A 19,259-nucleotide genomic window follows, 5' to 3' on the forward strand; every position below is an offset into this window, starting at 1 on the left:
GGGAACCAGCTTTTTCTCAAATTGTGAAGATGGGATAAGGATAGGGAAGAATATTTGTTCACAGTATTTCATGTAATGCATCCTATGCTTAATAGATGGCGCTGCTGCAATGTTCGTTCAACTTTTGTTTCCCTGTATCTCGCTCCAGCTGTTGCACTATTTTGTGGTAGCAGGACGTCCGCGTGGGGCGCCCTCACAGTAGCAGAGGGAGCTTTACGGTTGAGTGCAGCGAGCGTACTTCACTTTGGTTTTCCGCTATGGGTCGGGAAGATGGGTGTTCGCGGAGAGGTGCCGCGGGCCGGCGCGTGCAACGGGGCCTTTGCTCATGACTTGGAATAGCCACGGAATAGTCGTGTCTTTGTCTAACTAGAAGCTTTGTCGCTTTTCTTTCTATTTTTTTTTTTTTTATCTCGGAGTATTTTTCCCTTCGTGCAATGGATGACACGCGGCTCAAGATTATCGAGGAGTCCTCGCTAGGGACAAAGCGAAATTCGAGGTTCGGGGAAACTCCGCATGCCGAAAAAAACTCGCTGTCGAAAAGCACTTCTTGTGTAAGCGGTTCGAACATCGTCCTGTGGCTGTTGTGTGGTGTGTCTTTAGTGCTGGTGGCGGTGTGCGGACTACGAATCTTCCACCTGGAGGACCGCTTGCTCCATTTAGAGAACAGATGTCAGCAGATGGAACACAGGATACCCGAGACGTTTCTAGAAGACTGGGAAAGCCGATTAGAGGCCATGGTGAACGAGGTGAGTTCTTTTCACGTGTTATCCCAACTCGTTGGGGATTAGTAAGAGGCGAGCTAGTTTCGGGGCCAGAATTTAGATACTGATCATCCTCTTCCTTAAGTTTGAAGTCAAGATGATAAGTCGGAAGGCTTTGGTCTTGTAATTAGGGTAAAGATCATGAAGCATTTAAAATAATTGGCTGAACTTTGTTATGTTTTCAAAAACCACATGAAATAGTTAACAATAAATTACGAAAAAGTCAAACCAGTCTTAAAATCGGCTTTATTTGGTCCATGCTACAAGACAGTCGCAGTCGAGTATGACTTTAGATTAGTTTGTAATCACATCCTTATGAGCTGCAGTAAAGTAAAGAGAAAGAAGATCAATATTGTAAGATTTTGCTAATGTACTAATTTTGCATTAATGAACTATAAATCGCTCGCCGCGTGTGCTTAAAACTTTCATTAGTGTAAACATGATCTACGAGAGTTTCGAAATATTTGGCAAGAACAAAAATATGTACGCGATATATATATATATATATATATATAATAATTTGATTTTATCTCCTGTTACTAGCTGTAATCATCAATACAGCTTACTAGCGCAATATTATGTCAAGAATAATGAATTATTATTAATGAATTATATTATTAAAGACTGAAGACGAATTGCAGAAAGCAATCTATAACTTAAATAATATTATACAACAATATGGCCTGGAAATATCGACGGAGAAAACTAAAGTCGTGGCTTTTCATGGAGATAACCCTGTCAGAAGTAAAATAGTATAATTGAGCAAGTGAATAATTTCAAATACCTAGGCTATAAACTAACTTACTTAAATGAAATAGATATTGATTTTAAGATGACAAACTTTATAAAAATCACTGGAATAATTAACAGAACCTTTAAACCTAACTCCGTCCAGAAACACACGAGACTCAGATTCTACAGAACAATAGCGAAACCCAATGGAAGTGAGATCTGGACCTTCGGAGATATACAGAGAATTTAGGCAGCAGAAATGAAATTCCTTAGAAAAATAGAAAAAAATTAACCCTATTAGATAAAAAAAAATACTGAAATAATTAAAAATCTTAAAATTAATTCAATAACAGACTCAATGATTAAATATACGAAAAACTGGCTAGACCATCTAACAAGAATGCAGAGAGAAAGATTAGCAAAAAAGATCTTAACATATAATCGTAGAGGAACAAGAAATAGGGGTCGACCAAGAAAAAGATGGACCGAGTCCGGAACAGGCCACTTGGCCTAGAACCTGGATAATAATAACAAGAAGATAATGAATTATTTTTGATAGATCCAGTTGTAAAACTGGATCTATCATTGATGCCCTCCCCAAGGCAACCAATGATTCAGTTTGTCACATTTCCATTTGGCAGAATAAGCACATAAAAACCTACAAGTTAATATCGTATTACAGTTCCCACAACACCAGTATGTCCAAGATATAACATGGTTTTTTTCTTTTAATCTCTGAACTCTTTTACGGTTATAAGTCTCCGATGATTCTTTTTTTTTTTTTAATTAATTAACTATTTTGTTTTCAACAAACTTTTGTAATGAAAACTTTTCCTGTGTGGATTTAATTCTGATAATCTTTAGTTTCTGGCTTGTAGGAAATATAAACTCTCCCACGCGTGTAATTTTAGTGTATTTGCGCCTACTAAGATATCTCTTCGGAAGTCGATAGAAAAAGAGACTCTCTCTTTAGCATTCTTATCTCCAGGGGCCCTTTTCTGTTCTCAAGGTATTGTTCTTAATCCTTTATGTCCTAAGATGGCGAAGATCATCTCCTTGAGGTGTGCTTGTGTTTCTCCTGCCACATTGCAGATAAACGTCGAACGCTGCCAAGTTCCACCCCCACACGTCATAAAGCAAACCACCCCTAGCTATAAAAGTTGAAGATTTGCTGTCAGAGAGTACATTAAAAACAGCATTAAAATTCTCATGCCTGCGTTATCTCGACTCTCCTACACGCGTTCTTAATATGTGCTCTTACATAGACGTTTTCGCACTAGTGGCGACCTCTGGAACATTAATTTGTGTAAAGTGACGTGTCAGCTCATAAATGCAAATTGTACACTGTAAGTCGAACGAAGGATATCGCCCCCCCCCACCCCTTCTCTCCCCTCCGAGACTTCTGAAAGAAGTGAGTGACACTCCGATAACATACGCCTTGAAACACCCTCTTAAATGATTCAATAAAAATGCTTTGGTGGGAGAATTAAATGCAGTGAAGTGTAAATTTATTTCTCTTTAAAGAATCAAAGAAACCTGCACACCCAGTTGGATCGTATTTCAAAATTTAACGCCCTCACCACTTTACTACTGACCTCTTTAATTAAGGTATTAATAAAACATTTCGTAAAATTAATCTCAAAGCTATTTTTAGTTTATTTCACTTACTGGTTATTAATTCATCGATTGCTGAGCACCGTGACATCTGGCGGCGAAAAAAAAATCACAATTTTATGCAAGAGAGAATTGGTAAAAATTATCCGAAATGTTGGAAATATTGCAAGTAATTTGCATAATAGACTTGTGATTCATAACGACATCATAACTTTTAAACTATTGGCTTTCTTTCATATTTTCTCGCATATTGATTTGTGACCAAACTCTAACGTTCTGCTATAGAAATCTCGGCTTAGAATCTCTTACGAAACCAACATAGCACATGAATACGAAATTAATTGAAAAGATGCTTGATGATATCTTGATGAATATTAACGATTTTATAATGATCTTATAATTCATAGAAAGAGAGAGAGAAGGTTTCTGAACACGATAACATTTAATTTCATAAAGAGAAAAATAAAAGGTCATAAAAAGCTAATTTTCTCTTAATTGCCTTTTATAAGCTCATTGCTACTGAAAAGCAACTTAGTAATAGAGCCATAACGTGTCGAAATTTGAATGGTTTCAAGTTTTATTTTAAAGATAAGAAGGTTGATGACTCTCTGTACGCGAGAAGAAATAATTATGACATATAATTGGCAGAATTAAGGTTTCACTAACATCCCAAAGATTTAATTTTAATTTAACAAAAGGATGATTGATAGATATTTGTTTGTATGCATTTGAAGAAATGTCCGATAATCTGCCTTTTGTATTTTCTTAAATGAACAGATGGCATATTATAAGGCGAATTTTCAATTAATGATATTAACCTCCTGTACGTTGTCATCGGTGATTAAGCCTAACTTTACGCTTCACAAAGTTTAACGTCGTCTGCTAATTATATGACAGAAGTTTTGATTGGTGGAACAGACGGTATGATTAAAATGCTAATTTCTAATTCCAAATGACTTCCAGAACAAATTATTATTCAACTCTGTTTTTTTATTTATTTATTATTATTATTATTATTATTACTACTATTATAAATAATTTATCTTAAGCTTATCAAAGTTCAAAAACAGATTCTTAAGCTTTATATTTATATGTATACAGGAAAGCGCCTTCAAATGACACAACTCTTAGTATATTGAATGCGAAAATTATTTTCATGCACAATTAGAGGAGTTTAATTGTTCAGGTCACGCCACTAATTGGGCCACCTTTCATCTGATAGCACTTAAAGGACGCCTGTGCGCTTCAGGATATTTGCATCGAACGCGTGATAATAATAATGGTCTCTGTGTGTGTGTGGGGGGGGGGGGGGTTGGAGCGTTATCTTTTGTTAGTCGGTCTTGCAAAGAGAACGGGAAAAAAAACGAATAAATAAATCTCTTAGTTATGCAACCGTTGTTACTGTTTTTCTTATTATTTATTTACAGCGTCCGTTCTCTAATTAAAAATAGCAAAACAAACGATTTGAAGCCTTCCTTTCATTACCTTATCTACATATGGCCTTTATCATGTAAATATTTGCCATTCCTTTCCTCCCGAAAAACCAGTCCAGAGGACCATTTGACACCCCTCAAGTACATCTGCTCAGCATTGAATAGCACCCCTTTTTCCGAAATCGGTCACCGAGGTCATTATATCGGTGACATGTCCAACGAGATCCCTTGGGTGGGTCGTAGACACGATATTAGTTAGTGGCGACACCTCACATTAAAGAGAACCGCTCGCAATAAAGAACGCTCTGTGGACTGTTTTAGCCCATGCGCCGTGTCGTACGCGGACACAGCCCTGAGCGGGAAGTGGGTCAAGTAAAAATGACGGGTACACAGCGTTGTCAACATGCGAGAAACATCGGGTACTGCTGACAACCCCAGCGAAACTTGAACAATAGGTGAGTCAACAATCAAGATGGGGGGGCGGATTTTCCTTCTCCCCTCCTATTATGAACTCTATGGTAATTACGTACTGTGTTAATTCATACTGTGGATCGGGTATTTCATCATAATTAAATATGAATGGAATCCCGAATGGTCAGCATGTTAACCTAGTTCGCTTCTACTCAAATATCTATTTTGTACTCCTTGAATTCATACCGAGGCAACAAAGAACTGTTCGTTACATTAAGCTAGCTTTACAGTCCGCTGTGCTTACTCCCTATTCAAATCATTGAGCGCCGAAATATCAGCATATATCTTCTTGGCTCCACTAAAAGATCTGTGACATCTTTAGAGACTTTTTCTTTCATATAAAGAATTAAATACGCTACTCCTGGTTGTCCGAGCAGTTAGCATATCCGCTTTTCAACCTACAGACTGATTTTTATCGTCCGGTGTGAAACCACCGACCTGCTTATCAAAATACCAGAAAGATATAAAATTAATAAAAATCGAATAAAATCTTTTAGCTCATCCAAAGTACTAATGTACTGCAGGTTTGCAGTCTTTCGTGATGCAGGAGTTACATTTAAAAAAAAAATAATAATAATAATAAACAAAAGAAAACGACGCTAGACCGAAGAGTTCGGCTATGACTGCCACTGGTTCCTCTTTTGTTTGCTTTAATTGTCTGCCAAACTTCAAGATTAGTAGGCAGATTTTCTTTTTTAAATTGTAATTATTATTATTATTTGTTTTGTTTTAATAAAAGCTTCAAATGACATCTGTAACACATTGATTTTTCTGCAAGCGCATTCTGGGCTTTGTTGAAGGAGAATGGTCCGCCAGACTTCATCTACTCTATTGGATGAAGATAGACGGGGGTACGGATATCGGGTTTTTTAGGGGGAAGGAGGGTGGAAGCGTTTGTGTTACTGAAAAATCAGGGTTTTTTCCCTTCTGAATTTTTAATGGGAGATTTCTGGATATACATTTGGAATGACTATGTAATGTTTAATTTTAGGCTCGGATTTGGATTGTTGTGGTCCCTAAGCTGTAACTTTAATGAGGCCCCTTCTGCTGGGAAAATTTCTGGTTATCTGTGTCTAGGCGGAGCCCCTTGTAATGCAAGACCCTAAGCTATAGCTTGACTAGCTTCTGCATAAATCCAGCCCTGTTTAATTCTAATTTCAGCCCATTTAATTTTGCATATAATATGCAGTAGAAGACCAAGGATCTTTGTAGTTCTAAGTTTACCAAGAAAAAGAAAGCTCAGGGGCAAGTTTTGGTAGGAGGTGGGAGACCTAGGTGCTAGTGTGGAGTGTAGGTCTCAGAATTTATATCAATAAATTAAAATATAAAAAAAAAAACAGTATTTTTATTGCAGTTTATTGTAGAATCTTTTTACTGACAACATTTTTAATGAATGTATTAAACAAGCTATTGAAAAACGGGTTATTAGAAAGTTATTCCTTAGAATTTTTATGTGATAATGTCTGTGACTATAGATGTTTAAAAAAACTTATTGATTAAGTTCTTGCGAACCTATTAAGGTGTTATTTATTTTTATTTTTATTTTTTTTCAAGTGCCAAGGCTCCTATTGCTCGTCGCATGCGCCTGCGCAATAGATAATCCTGACAAGACTTGGTGCGTTGACTGAATGTGAATCACTTTATATTCTGTACCTAACTATCTCGACGCCTTTTTCTTTTAAAACTAAACTTTTAAAAATGGGCGTATTTTCTATAAATTTTTATAAAGTGTCTCACTTTTTTTTAAAAAAAAAACTGATTATTTATAATTGACGTTTTCAATTAATTTTTATATATCGGCACTTTTTAATTAATTTTTTTGTAAATAGGCATTTTTTTAAAATCACAGTTTTGTAAATTAGAGCTTTTTTTTTTAATTGCCACCTAGAGCGAATGCCTTAACGTGACATCTCAAGTGCAAGCGATAGCTGTGCCTTATTTGTTGGTAGTTCTTCATACTATGGACAAACTAGTAGATGAATAAAAATCGGAATGAAAAAGTCTACAAAAGTGTTACATCCGCTTTTTCCCCCCACGAAAATAGTATCCTACAATGCCATGTGAACAAACGACAGAATAATATTAAAATAAATATAGGTATTGGAATAAATATGTATGCAAATATAAATTAAAAGAATGAAAATTTTTAAGGAACCCATTAACTTTGTAAAGTAAGGTTACGAAGCAAGCGTATTATATCTGTAAACTTTATTAATATGACATGAAAGGCCACTTAAGACCGTCAAAATTTGAGTTCTCTCTCTCTCTCTCTCTTTCATTTGCCATTACTGTAGCGAGATGAAAAAATCTTGCTATCTCTTCAATAAACAGGCTTACCCATCTCTAGATAAAAACAAACCTTTACAAAAGTCTTCTTCTACTACAATAGGATTTTAAGTCAGATCTTGCTAGCTAAAGGCATCATCGCTACCGACTGCGCCACGGAGGCACTTTGAGTTCGAGAATTTCCTTGCGTAATCCACAAATTATATTTATAACAAACTTTAAAAAAAAAAATGGCGTACATAAAATTGGTTTCATTGTGTGGCTGTTAAAACATTTGAAATATTTCCCTTAGTGAAAAAAGAAGCGATTGTTTGGGGGATGTTTTATTAATCCCCCCCCCCTGCCTTAGACATTTTTTCTTTTTATTGTACACCTGTGCATGCCGTGATCTTGTCCCTTCTTTACTTATTTTTTGTTCTTAGATGTATCGTGGTAGTTTTTTTGTTGAACCACATATCTCAGAATGTCGGCCACTTTGACCGTGGTGGAGTTGATTTGTTAATTATAGTTCCATTAACAGGCTTGGAGAGAAAAACTCGAGTGCCAACGACCTCCTCGATCTGGGAAAGAATTTTAAACTCTCTCTCTTTCTTTATGTAGAGTACCGGTGTGGGGAGGAGAAGGGTGGCATGTCATTAGAACTAGGGTTGCAATCGATCACTAATAACATATGCATTGTTTACCAAGGCAGAGCGAAGTGCTAAAACCAGCCACCAACCATTTGCATATCTGCATACACAAACAGAATAGGCGTCCGTGACGTATGGGAAACTAAAGTGTATTTTGTTATTCAAAATAGGAATAACTAAGATGCAAAGAATTTGCAGTTTGTTTCCGTCAGAAGTTGTGTTTTTTTGTAAACTTTTTTTTTTTCAAAAAAAAAAAAAAAATACGGACTTGTTTACTGAAGTTTCGTTTTTCGCCACACTTAGTACGATTAAAGCGCAAGTTACCGATAACTTGGCATCAGCCAGCCATATTTTATTGACAAATTTCACATTATTTTCTTCCATTGTAGAAGTCTGACTTTGTTCTTTGTTCCAAGGGAATATGAAGCACAGAAAGCTGTCGAAATTGAGAGACAGAGGAAATAAGCAAAACAGGAGAAACCAAATAGGATCCAAAGCATTTGGTTATGCGGGAGTGTGACCCTGCATAAGAAGCGGTAAATAGTTGCCACTCAGATGAATGTCGAAAACCCCTTTTGGAAACGAGATGAAGGAGATTAGAAGCACGATGCTCGTTGCATAGCGCTCGATTGAATGTTTTCAAAAGGTCAAAGGTAACCATTGGGTTCTTCATCTCCCTCAGCTGGGGGATAATCGGAATGTCATAGTTGTGTCTGTCAATAATTGTAAGTGCCTAAAGGTTAGGAACGAATTCTCTCTCTCTTTCCATCTACGAAGAATTAAAACTCATCCCTCCCCCAAAGAGGGGTGGCAGATTTTTGCTGACGAAGCACGGATTATTATCACGCGATTTGTATTAGGAATGATATCAGGGTCTATAAACAGGAAACTATAATTAAGTATGAGAGGATGCAAGCATGCATGTCATGAACGTGAAATGTGGTCAATACATCAAGTAACAGCTGATTGCTACTCCCAAGGCTTCTGAAGACATCAAATGTGTTTTGTTGATTAAACCATTGCACATGGTTTTTAATATCTGACAGGTTGCGTATGTAGACAGACCAGTCTTGTTTATGCCAGTTTTCAATCCAAAACTATCAGTAAAAACTTTTGTCAAGATGACATTACATTTTAGCTTAGATTATTTGGATTTATAAGACCACAGCCTGTTATAGAAGGCCGGTTTGTCTTTTTTTATTTTTATTTTATTTATTTATTTTTGCAGAAGTTGACATCCACTTTTCCTCAGGGGATGGAGGAGTGGGTCTCTCTCGGTTTTTGACGATCACGTTAGAAAATTCCACTGTCTCTTCTATTTCGAGTGGTATAGACGTAAATAACGGTGAATCATTAGCAGGGGCGGCTCGTGCATAGGCACTAGGGAACCACAGCACTCCCAATGTTTCTCGATATATCAATATATTTATTAATTTATTTATATTTGCTTGTAATGTTTAATTTTATCATCAACAATCCTATACAATTCTCTTATTTTGTATAAAAAATAATAAAAATCCATCTTGTAGCACTTAGGAGGGCGCTAGCAGCACTGTGTTTACCACAGTGTCATACTACTAAGCACGCAAGCATATGCACATCATAGTGAGATACGAGCTATTAGCGTAATGCGGCACTGTCCGTCGCGCAGTTCCACTGTTGTTTATATGCAGTTTGCGCCAGTAGTAGAATGTTCGTAGTGCTTATCGTGTTTACTCCGTCTCTTTAAATATTTGGACATTACAATTAAAGACATAACATTTGTTATAGTTTTTATTTTAGAACATTATTGGGGTTATGATAATGGATTTTATTTTTAAGTAATTTTGAATTATACTAAACTGTATAATTTTATCGATAATAAACAATATTTTTTCATGTTTATTTTTTTTTAAATTTTTACCATAATTTTGATATTTTATCCAAACACGTATACACTGTACTTAGAGTGTGTATGTATATTTCGAAATTTGCAGCATCCCCACGATTTCAAGCCACGAGCCGCCACTGATCATTAGTAAACTTCGGTCAGTGAACGAATAATTGTGTTACTTATTTCCAGTTGCCATACTTCGACCTTGTTTCGAAGTGTCCTACCAGAGGAGTATGCGCCATATTTGAGTTTCTTATTTTTTTTTAGAAAAAATGTGGCTCGCTGTTTGATTTTTTTTTTTTTTCATAACATTCTCAAATAGAGGAGTGTTGATGTCTAAAGTCTCCTATAAAGATACATAGGTGTTAGTTCTTAGTCCCAACACATGAAATACTTGCCTCAGAGCCCTTCAAGGAAAATTGATCTTGAAAAAAAGAATGTATCAGCGAATGAACAACAGTATACCTAGGGAAGATGGTGGTAAGGCTTCGACATAATTTTAAAGTATGCATGAACAGTATGCACGCTATGTGTGTGTGTGTGCCATTCATGTTGCCCTAACGTTAGGATACTGTAAGCGAAGAATTAAAAATTAAAAATAAAATAAGTCAGCTGGTCGCATTACGAAGGGAATAAGGTCGTTTTTATTTAATTTCGCAAATATTTGTCCAACTAAGGATGTCTTTCAAGTATAATTGTGTATGAAGTAATAATCTGCTTTTAATTGAGATATTTCACCATAAAATAGGTATTGTAATGAAATGAAAAAAAAAAAAAATATATATATATATATATACGTGGGCTGTTCAATAATAAGACTAATTTTACTGTGGCGAAACCACTCATCACAATATTAATTTCTGTGGAATAAAGAAATTTGCTGTCTGTATTAACAAAAAGGTTAATAAATGACGTATACGGGCTGATGTGCCAGAGTGTCACGTGACTAAACGCAAGTGCTCATCGGCGCGCCTACGAGGTGCGACCAGTCTTCGAAATGGAAGCGTCCTTGGAACAGCGTTATGCAATTAAATTTTGTGTGCGTTTGCAAAAATCGGCATCGGACACTTTTAACATGATACGCAAAGCTTTCCACGATGAAGCAATGTCGAGGGCAAGTGTTTTTCGCTGGCATAAAACTTTTAAGGAAGGAAGGCAAAATGTGGAAGATCTTGAACGTGAGGGAAGACCTTCAACGTCCATCACAGAGACAATGATCAACACAGCAGCGATTATCATCAAGCACGTCAAAAGGAAGCGTCCATTGCTGAAGAATGGCTTCTTATTGCACCACGATAATGCAAGGCCACGTATTGCTGGTTGTGTAGCGGACGTTTTGCAGAAGAACAACACAGATATCCTACCACACCCTCCATACAGTCCTGATCTCGCACCGTGCGATTTCTGGCTGTTTCCTCAGCTCAAGAAACCACAGAGAGGCCGCCATTTCGAAAGCAACAAAGCATGTGTAAAAGATGCGGAGGCGGTTTTGAAAGAACTCTCAAAAAACGGACTCTCACATGTGTTTAAGAAGTGGACGCAACGTTGGGACAAATGCATTGCGTCTCACGGTAGTTACTTCGAAAAAGACCATGTAAATGATGACGATTAAAAGTAATCTTTTCTGTATAAATATAGTCTTATTACTTATTGAACAGCCTACGTATATATAATAATAACTTTATTTTTACGCGTAAAAATTTCTGATGTGATTGAAATAGTAGAAAATATTCGGGATGTTGTAATGAATAATCCCTTGGACGTTGAGGGAAAGCAGAAATTTTCAGCCCAAATTCGCTATACCATTTGATAACGCTTCAGGAATTCGTGATATTTCCCCCAACAGTTTCAAAATGGTGTTTTTACAAACATTCATATAACTGTACTGTTTATAACTTTATACGGTTCGTGGTTTATTTTCTGAATTTTGCAACCTGGTTTCCACTTTCCGGTTTTCAACGCAGATAGACGATCTCGAAACATTTATAGGTTACTGTTTTGTCACTTCCGGAATGACATCGGTGATATTTGCTCGATCGAGGAAGGTTTGGTGAGTGCTGTAAATGTGCCCCCTACCGTTCAGTTATATCGAGATACCAGTAGTGATGGAAGCACCTTCCTACTGCTCTCCTAACACTTATAATGCTGGTATCTTCTGTCTTGTGGAATTTGTTAACACCTTTTCTATTTTGATTTTCATTTTCAACCAAAAGATGAGTCACATGATTTTTCCTCGATCATATGTGAGTAAAAAAAGGTACGAAATACACTGATTCATATTATAACTATCTAGTATACTGAGTATATTACGATGTAATAAAAATATAGTATTTCGAAGCTATGCTTATTCATACGAATTGCATTTTTGTAATTATTTGGAAGTCTTTGAAATTATTTTAATTTTTTTTTTTTTAAACACAGATGAGCAACGCTCAGCTCATGTCTGGATTTTAAATACCTTCCTTTGCATATTAATTTATTATTAGTTTTATACATGAATAATTTCTTAACACAATTCTTAATTTTTTGAAGCACTGTCATTAGAAAATCCATTCTCTGCTTCCACTTTTTATTACGTTAATTCTTATTGGAAAAATTGCTTCGCTATCTGCCAGAGTTTTTATGATTTTCATGCACGCAATTTTGATGGATAGTCGGATAGCTAATAATCAATATATGAACATTAGGTGTGTTGCTTTGTTCCCTGGAGGGCTGACATCATATAAACAATTCTTAAAAGCACAAAATGGAATATTGCATCGAATACTCCACTCATTTGGTAAGCATTAGAATATTCTTAGAAAAATATGAATTGTGATAAATCGCATGTGTCGAAATCGAGGAATTGATATACTTAATAGTAGTGTGGGAATCTGTTTTTTAAGTTTGACAGATCTCTGTATATTTGATACGGCGCTACAAAATTGTGTATATCATCAAAGTCATCGGTGATTGTTTTATTATTTTTTTTTTTTCTGTACCGACTCCTAGTTTCACAAATATTTCAAAACACATCGTGTGCATTAACCTTTTTGTATGGTATTTAGTAAACAAAATTTTCTTTACTTATTTCACTAAGTAAAAAACAATATTAAATAATTTAACCCAATGTTTCGTCTACAGTAACCGAGGAATATTCAAGGTTAACGATAACCGACATAAACAAAGCATAGTTGAATAAGAGCAAGAAATTTCAAGCAAGTATTCAAATATTCTATTTCCTTGGATGCAGTCAAAATTTTTTTATTATTTCATTTTACTACGGCATTCTCCCAAATTGGCATTTTTTTTACGTTCATTTTTATCTGAATTACGAATGTTCTCTAGCGCATAAACTGATTCCCAGAATAACCTTTCATTTTTGAAGGGGAGGCGTTTTAGGGTAAGTAATTGTTTTGTTCCATTTTACTGCGTGAAGGGTATTGGACACATCTGCAAGTCCACTTTTATCGTATGGCTTCCCGTATTGACTCTCATAAGAGCGACGTCTATCTGTTGTCTGTAACAGGAGCGTACAGGATAAGGGAGCTGACATTGCCAATGTCAGAACCCTTATTATGACAGCCTGGTATATTTACAACTAAAAGAACACCAAAATTAGAGACTTATGAATCAATACGGTGAAAGTGGACTTGCTGAATATGTGATTGATACTTTCATGCAGTGAGATGAACAAAAATCTCACCTTTTGAAGCACAGAAGACTTTGCTTCTGAAAATGTGATTATGCTTTGCATAACACTTAATTCAAATTACTTGGAATTAAAAAATATCTGCCAGATATTTAGAAAACCGTCATCCACAGTCAAAATTAAAAAAAAAAAAAAAAAGAAAAGAAAAGAAAGTAACGGACACCTTTGACTGCACCCAGAGGATGTGGTCTGCATATTTGATGAGTTGCATATTTTTTTTTAATTCGATTATGCTTTTGTTGTGATAAGCATTGAAAATTGCTTATATGGTATCGTATTCAGTTGTTTACACCTTCACAGTCCTGACTTGGCCTCCTGGTGAGTTTTGCTTGTTTCAACACTTGAGTGAATAGTTTGCATGATTTACTTGAATCTAATAATTCTAATTCGAGACGAATTGCTCGAGGACCAACTTCACTCTTTGACAGGTTGTAAGTCATAAAGCCCAGGTAGATTTAAGTGCACTAAGTTACCTGGGTTTCTACTTCCTTTTCCATGAGTTGTTCCTACCTACTGAAAAATTCTCATATCGGAGGCCAATAAATGAAGTGATAAAATTCCTGAACGAGATCCTTAAAGGTGAATATGCAATTCCTCTGCTAGCAAATTATCTTCCGACATTCCAAACAAGGCGAAGTTAAGTCCTTTGCACCCATGAGAAAGGCCACAGCCACTCACTCACTCCGATATGTTTGTGTATTCATCAACTACCTGTCAAGTCTAATTAGCTCCCCATCACACTTAGCCCCTCCCACTTGTACCTTAACCCGATGGAGGTTTGCCAGCACGACCTCAGACAGCATTTCGTTACAGGTTATTCGCTCTCTACCGTTACATCTTCTTTCACTCTGCTCGTTCGATTAGGAATTTCCTGCAAGGTCGCGTCTCTGTGTGTGTATGTGGGCTTAACCTTTCGAAATATCATTTCCACATCCAACCTGCATACGAGTCTTTTAGTAATCGACGCGAGACCAAGTTCCTTGATTAAGTTTAAGAGGTTTCATTTTCCTATTAAATTAAAAGTTATGAAAGGGAAAAAAAATAAATGGGTTCAGTTGCATGGAATTACGGATTAATTTTAGAAAAGTAATTATTCTGTTTTCTTTTAATCTCCTAAATCACCATCGAATTAATTGAAGTCGCAACTTATGAAGTTCAAATGATCAACTTCCTAAGGGACGATAGCGTCCGTGTGCCACACGTTAGCGTGATTTTCCTTCTTTCCGAGCGAGCTTATACTTCGGTTAACTTGGTGTATATTTGGATTGAGGACAAAGCTTGCTAACGAATGACAAACACGGGGATTGAATGTTTAGATCTTCCGAGAAGCTCAAGTTTCTTTGTTTTCTTTCTCAACTCTCCACGTATGATTAACGTTGCTATGGTTACGAGCTATTGTCTTCGAAAAAAAAAAAACAGCTGACCGCGATCTTCCACCTTTAGAAGATTTCAAGCACCCTCGAGGCTTCGTAGGTTTCTCGAAGCTAAAAAAGAAAACTTATTGTGAAAGAGTAGAAACACGAGACTCTTTAAAACCCTCTTGAGACCTCCTCAGAAATTAGAGTCTCGGGGAAATGCCAACCAGGTAAAGTTTCAACCTTCATTAACATGCTCAGCAGTCACCAGAGGAAACGGAAATCTGCGGTTAATTCCGTAAATACAAGGTTAGTCTGCTGAAAGCAATTTTCCCACTACGAGATCGGGCTGATAGATAGCACGCTTTTGAAGTGAAAATACAACTCCCACGCGGTATAAACGCAATCAAAAGTTCTCACTACTCGCATAAGAGAATTTGATACACTGCCTGCCATAAGTGTTGGACATCGCGGGTTCTACTTTTAGTTTGACTTGTAATAACGATGGTGGGGGGGGGGGTTAACACCCTTTTCACACAGTGACAGCTGTTAGTGAGAAGGAACCATTCAGCTTTGATCGTTGTAATTGCAGAGGAAAATTGGACGCTTGGGAAATCTGATTTCTGTCTTGCATTTTGTCATGTTGTTAATATACACAAGGTGTGGCTGAAAAATAATTACTTTGAGAAACTATTCGTTTTTTCCAAATATGTTTTCTTTGTTTCATTTCGGCAAAATTTCTAGAATTCATTCGGTGCCAAGAGATGTCTTTTTTTTTTTTTTAATGTTTGCCGAAGCTTTCTGCATGGATTTCTAATAAACTCCTCCCCTTTCATTGACGCTTTCTAACTCCGACATTAATTATGAGATCCTTTAATTATTTTTTCCTACTTCACTTACCCGAGTAGGAAATGTGTGAATTTTCAGACTCAGAGATAGCGATTTACATTTTTGTATTCATATATAAATAGATGATGGATTTTCACTTGGCCTATAGATGAGATTTTTTTGATGATACATGATGGCTGCGTATTCCTTATCTAAATAAAGAGCGGATAAAATTTTTCTATTTTGAATTAGCCAGATTTCTTACTTGTTTATTATTTGTAGGTTCGATTCTCTTCACTGGCGAGAGGAACTGTTTTTCCTAGGGTTTTTTTTTTTTTTTCAATTGGTTCCCGAGTTCGTCGACCTTTGACACAGCAAATAGGATTTTTCGCTTTCAGAAATTCTAGTTTTTAACTGCAACTCCAGAAAATGGACTACAACTCGCACTATTTCAGATGATAATATACACCTGTTCGAGTTTAGTATCGCGAGTTGGCAAAAGTTGTCTCCGTACTTTGTTCCCTAATTGAATTGAGGGAGGAGTATTCTGATCGTGGAGGAATAAGGCGCGAACTTCAATGAGATCAGACGTGTTATTTTTAGATTGAGCTTGATTAGATTTTATACAAGGTTTTTCGGGCAACTCACATTGCACTGGCTCTAACACAGTCTGAAACCTACTGTCTCCCCCTCTGCATGAAAAATGCACGAGGTCTGATGGCCGCGTAGGCCCCCACCCGCAACGAGGACCAGTGGTGGATGAATGGTACTTTAGGTTGGTTTCCGCACTTTGACGGAGTGAGTTCTTGACACTCCTTTACCCTGTTTTTAGGGCATTTAAACTATAATATATTGTTTTGCTGGTAGACACCTGTGTGTGTCTACGGGATTTGCCAATGGACCCTCAAAAGTCTACAGGATTATCTATAATTTGCTCGGGACACCGGAGTAATCTTTATTGTTTCTCTATCTGTGTCTTTACACATTTTTCACTAATTACTAGTGGCCATATTTGAGGAGGTATACAAGGAGTTCCTCAAACTGGGAAAGCTACTGAGTGACAACTGGCTGGGAAAAGTTAAGCTTTTTGATATATCCCCCCCCCTCCCTTAGCAGTCATAGATGACATAAGTAACGAATTCATTACACAGACGCAATCAGACTTTGTACACTCCCCAAATCTAGAAGATGCTATATTCCAAGACAGCATCTGTCAGACCTTGGAAACACATGCAGAATTCCAGACGGTCAAAAAGAAGAGAAAAATCTCTACCACCACAGAAGAACTCAAAACAACAGAGATGGAATCAGTCAATGTACCTAAAGATAAAGGTACCACCACTCATCTTAAGGGATAAAGAAAAATGGATTCCTGTCTCATCAGTCCTCAGGGAACAAAACATCACATTCCCATAGGCCAAAAACTCCAATGAAGGAGTTAAAATTCAACCTGCACATTCACAGACTATAGACAAATGACTAGATTTATGAACAATACAAATCTCTCATACCACACATTCGCTTTACCCAGCGAAAAGAACCTGAAGGTGGTTCTTCGTGGGGTTGCCGAAGGTATGAAGATGTGATCACCGACCTCTCTAGATAGGGCTTGTCCCCAGTTAAAGTGAGCAGGATGCTCAGGTCAGATAAAAGACCAATGCTTTTGGTGGTGGTGGAAATCAGCAATACACTAAAGCAAATCTCTGAACTGATTGTATGCGGACTCAAAATATCAACTGAGCCGCTCAGGAAGAAAGCATCAGCAGGACAATGTCATAGGTGTCAAAGATTCGGGCACACCCGAAAATTATGTAAAGCAGCCTACAAGTGCTTGAAAGGACATCAGACCAACACCTGCACCAAGCCACGATGTACGCCTGCCTGCTGTGCTAACTGCAGTGGACCTCACCCTACCAGCTACAAGGGGATGCCTTTTCAATCCAAAAAATCGAGGGTCAGCAAGAGTCAATCTTGCTCCTCTTCGCAACGACACCATAAGCAACCAAGTAGGTCGCCTCCCCAGTCCGAAACACCTCACCTTCAACCACACAGGAAGGAACACGATCCAAAACCACGACCAAAACATATGCCGAGACTGCACGAACTGAGATTCCTACATCTCTCGAGCAAGCAAGCTCCAACCTAACATCAGTTTTAACTGCTTCGCTTGCCACCATGCTGCAGGAATTCAGCAAAACAAGCCCTTCACCATCTTCGAGAAAGAGATTCCTGCAAGGCACTCAAACCATTACAACAGCCATCTGTCATGAGCAAAAAATTCAAACCAAAGTCATTCATGATAGTAGCATGGAACGCAAATGGATTGATAAACAAGGTCCTGGAACTTCAAGAATTTGCGACTCGTCTCAGTGCTGATATCATCTTGATTGGTGAAACACACCTAAGACCAGCTAATAACCCAAAAATCCGTGGCTGCGCTATGTACAGAAATGACAGACTTGGCACAAGAGGTGGAGGCACAGCCATATATATCAAGAGTTACCTAAATCATAATACAATACTCAACCCCAAACCGTAAACCCGGAGGTGACTGGCGTGGAGGTGCATACCAGCAACGGTGGCAGTCTCACGATCTATGCTACTTATAATCCTCCGAGCATTCCTCTGCTGACAACAGATCTGGACTTTATACTTGGATCAAATGACTCCATAATAATAGCAGGAGATCTCAATTCAAAACACAGTTTGGTACAGCTGTTCAATTAACACCAAAGGCCACACACTATTCAACTATGCAATACTCAACTCTGCTATTGTGGCTGGACCTACCGAGCCCACCCACTTCAGCCCATCAGGCAGCTCGGATGTGCTAGATATCGTTATTTTTAAAAATATGACCCTGTTGTGTTAAGTCCCATAGTGCTTAATCTGGGTTCATGAGATCAATTCTCTACCCTGCACACATTCATACCATGGAACAATTTAGCCACGGTTCTTCCGAATTATGGTCTGGTGCCCGACATCAGTAAAAAGAAAGACATGGACTCAGCAGTAAATAACTTAACCATCCAAATTCAGAAAGCAATAGAATCAGTCAGACAAACCACTGTCTTCCACCCAAGCAACCATATCCCAGAGGAAATCATGGACTTAATTAAAGCAAAAAACAGAGCCAGAAAGAGATTGCATAATACAAGAGCCCCCCCCCCCAAGACAACTGAACAACAGTACTGAACAACCTAAACAGACAAGTTCGTGAAGCTCTTCAAAAACACAAAAACCATCAATGGGAAGCCAAATTGGCTAACATCAATGCTGAAGATCACTCCATCTGGAAATTCTTAAGAGCTATCTGCACCAAAAGCAACTCATACCCTCTATACAAACCAAGAAAGGGACAGCTCACAAAGATGAGGAGAAAGCTGAAACATAATAGATAACCTTGAATCACAGTGCAATCCATCTTATGCAGATCTAAATAGTAACCTTGTATACAAGATTCACCGTCATGTTAGGACAACTTTTCGACAGCATATTTCTATTGATATTTCAGATATATCATATTGATATTTCAGAACATATCACTGTCACTACTCCGGCAGAAATAATAAATATCTTAACTCAT

General features: G+C 37.3%; 1 protein-coding gene across 10 annotated transcripts in view; it reads left to right on the forward strand.

Moving 5' to 3' along the window:
• The first annotated feature begins 238 nt into the window (after nucleotides 1–238).
• LOC150099238 (uncharacterized) overlaps nucleotides 239–19,259 on the forward strand; it is an 825,097-nt gene continuing 806,076 nt past the window's right edge. For all 10 annotated transcript variants that reach the window (XM_090403353.1, XM_090403348.1, XM_090403355.1 and 7 more), the window contains exon 1: nucleotides 239–746. In XM_090403353.1, the coding sequence (XP_090259479.1) occupies nucleotides 435–746 (312 nt within the window). In that variant the 5' untranslated portion in view covers nucleotides 239–434. The remainder of the gene's footprint in view (nucleotides 747–19,259) is intronic.

The sequence above is a fragment of the Typopeltis vanoorti genome, chromosome 14 (genome assembly GCF_054136105.1).
Source record: "Typopeltis vanoorti isolate ZY-2024b chromosome 14, IOZ_Tvanoo_1.0, whole genome shotgun sequence".
Taxonomy (NCBI): Eukaryota; Metazoa; Arthropoda; class Arachnida; order Uropygi; family Thelyphonidae; genus Typopeltis; species Typopeltis vanoorti.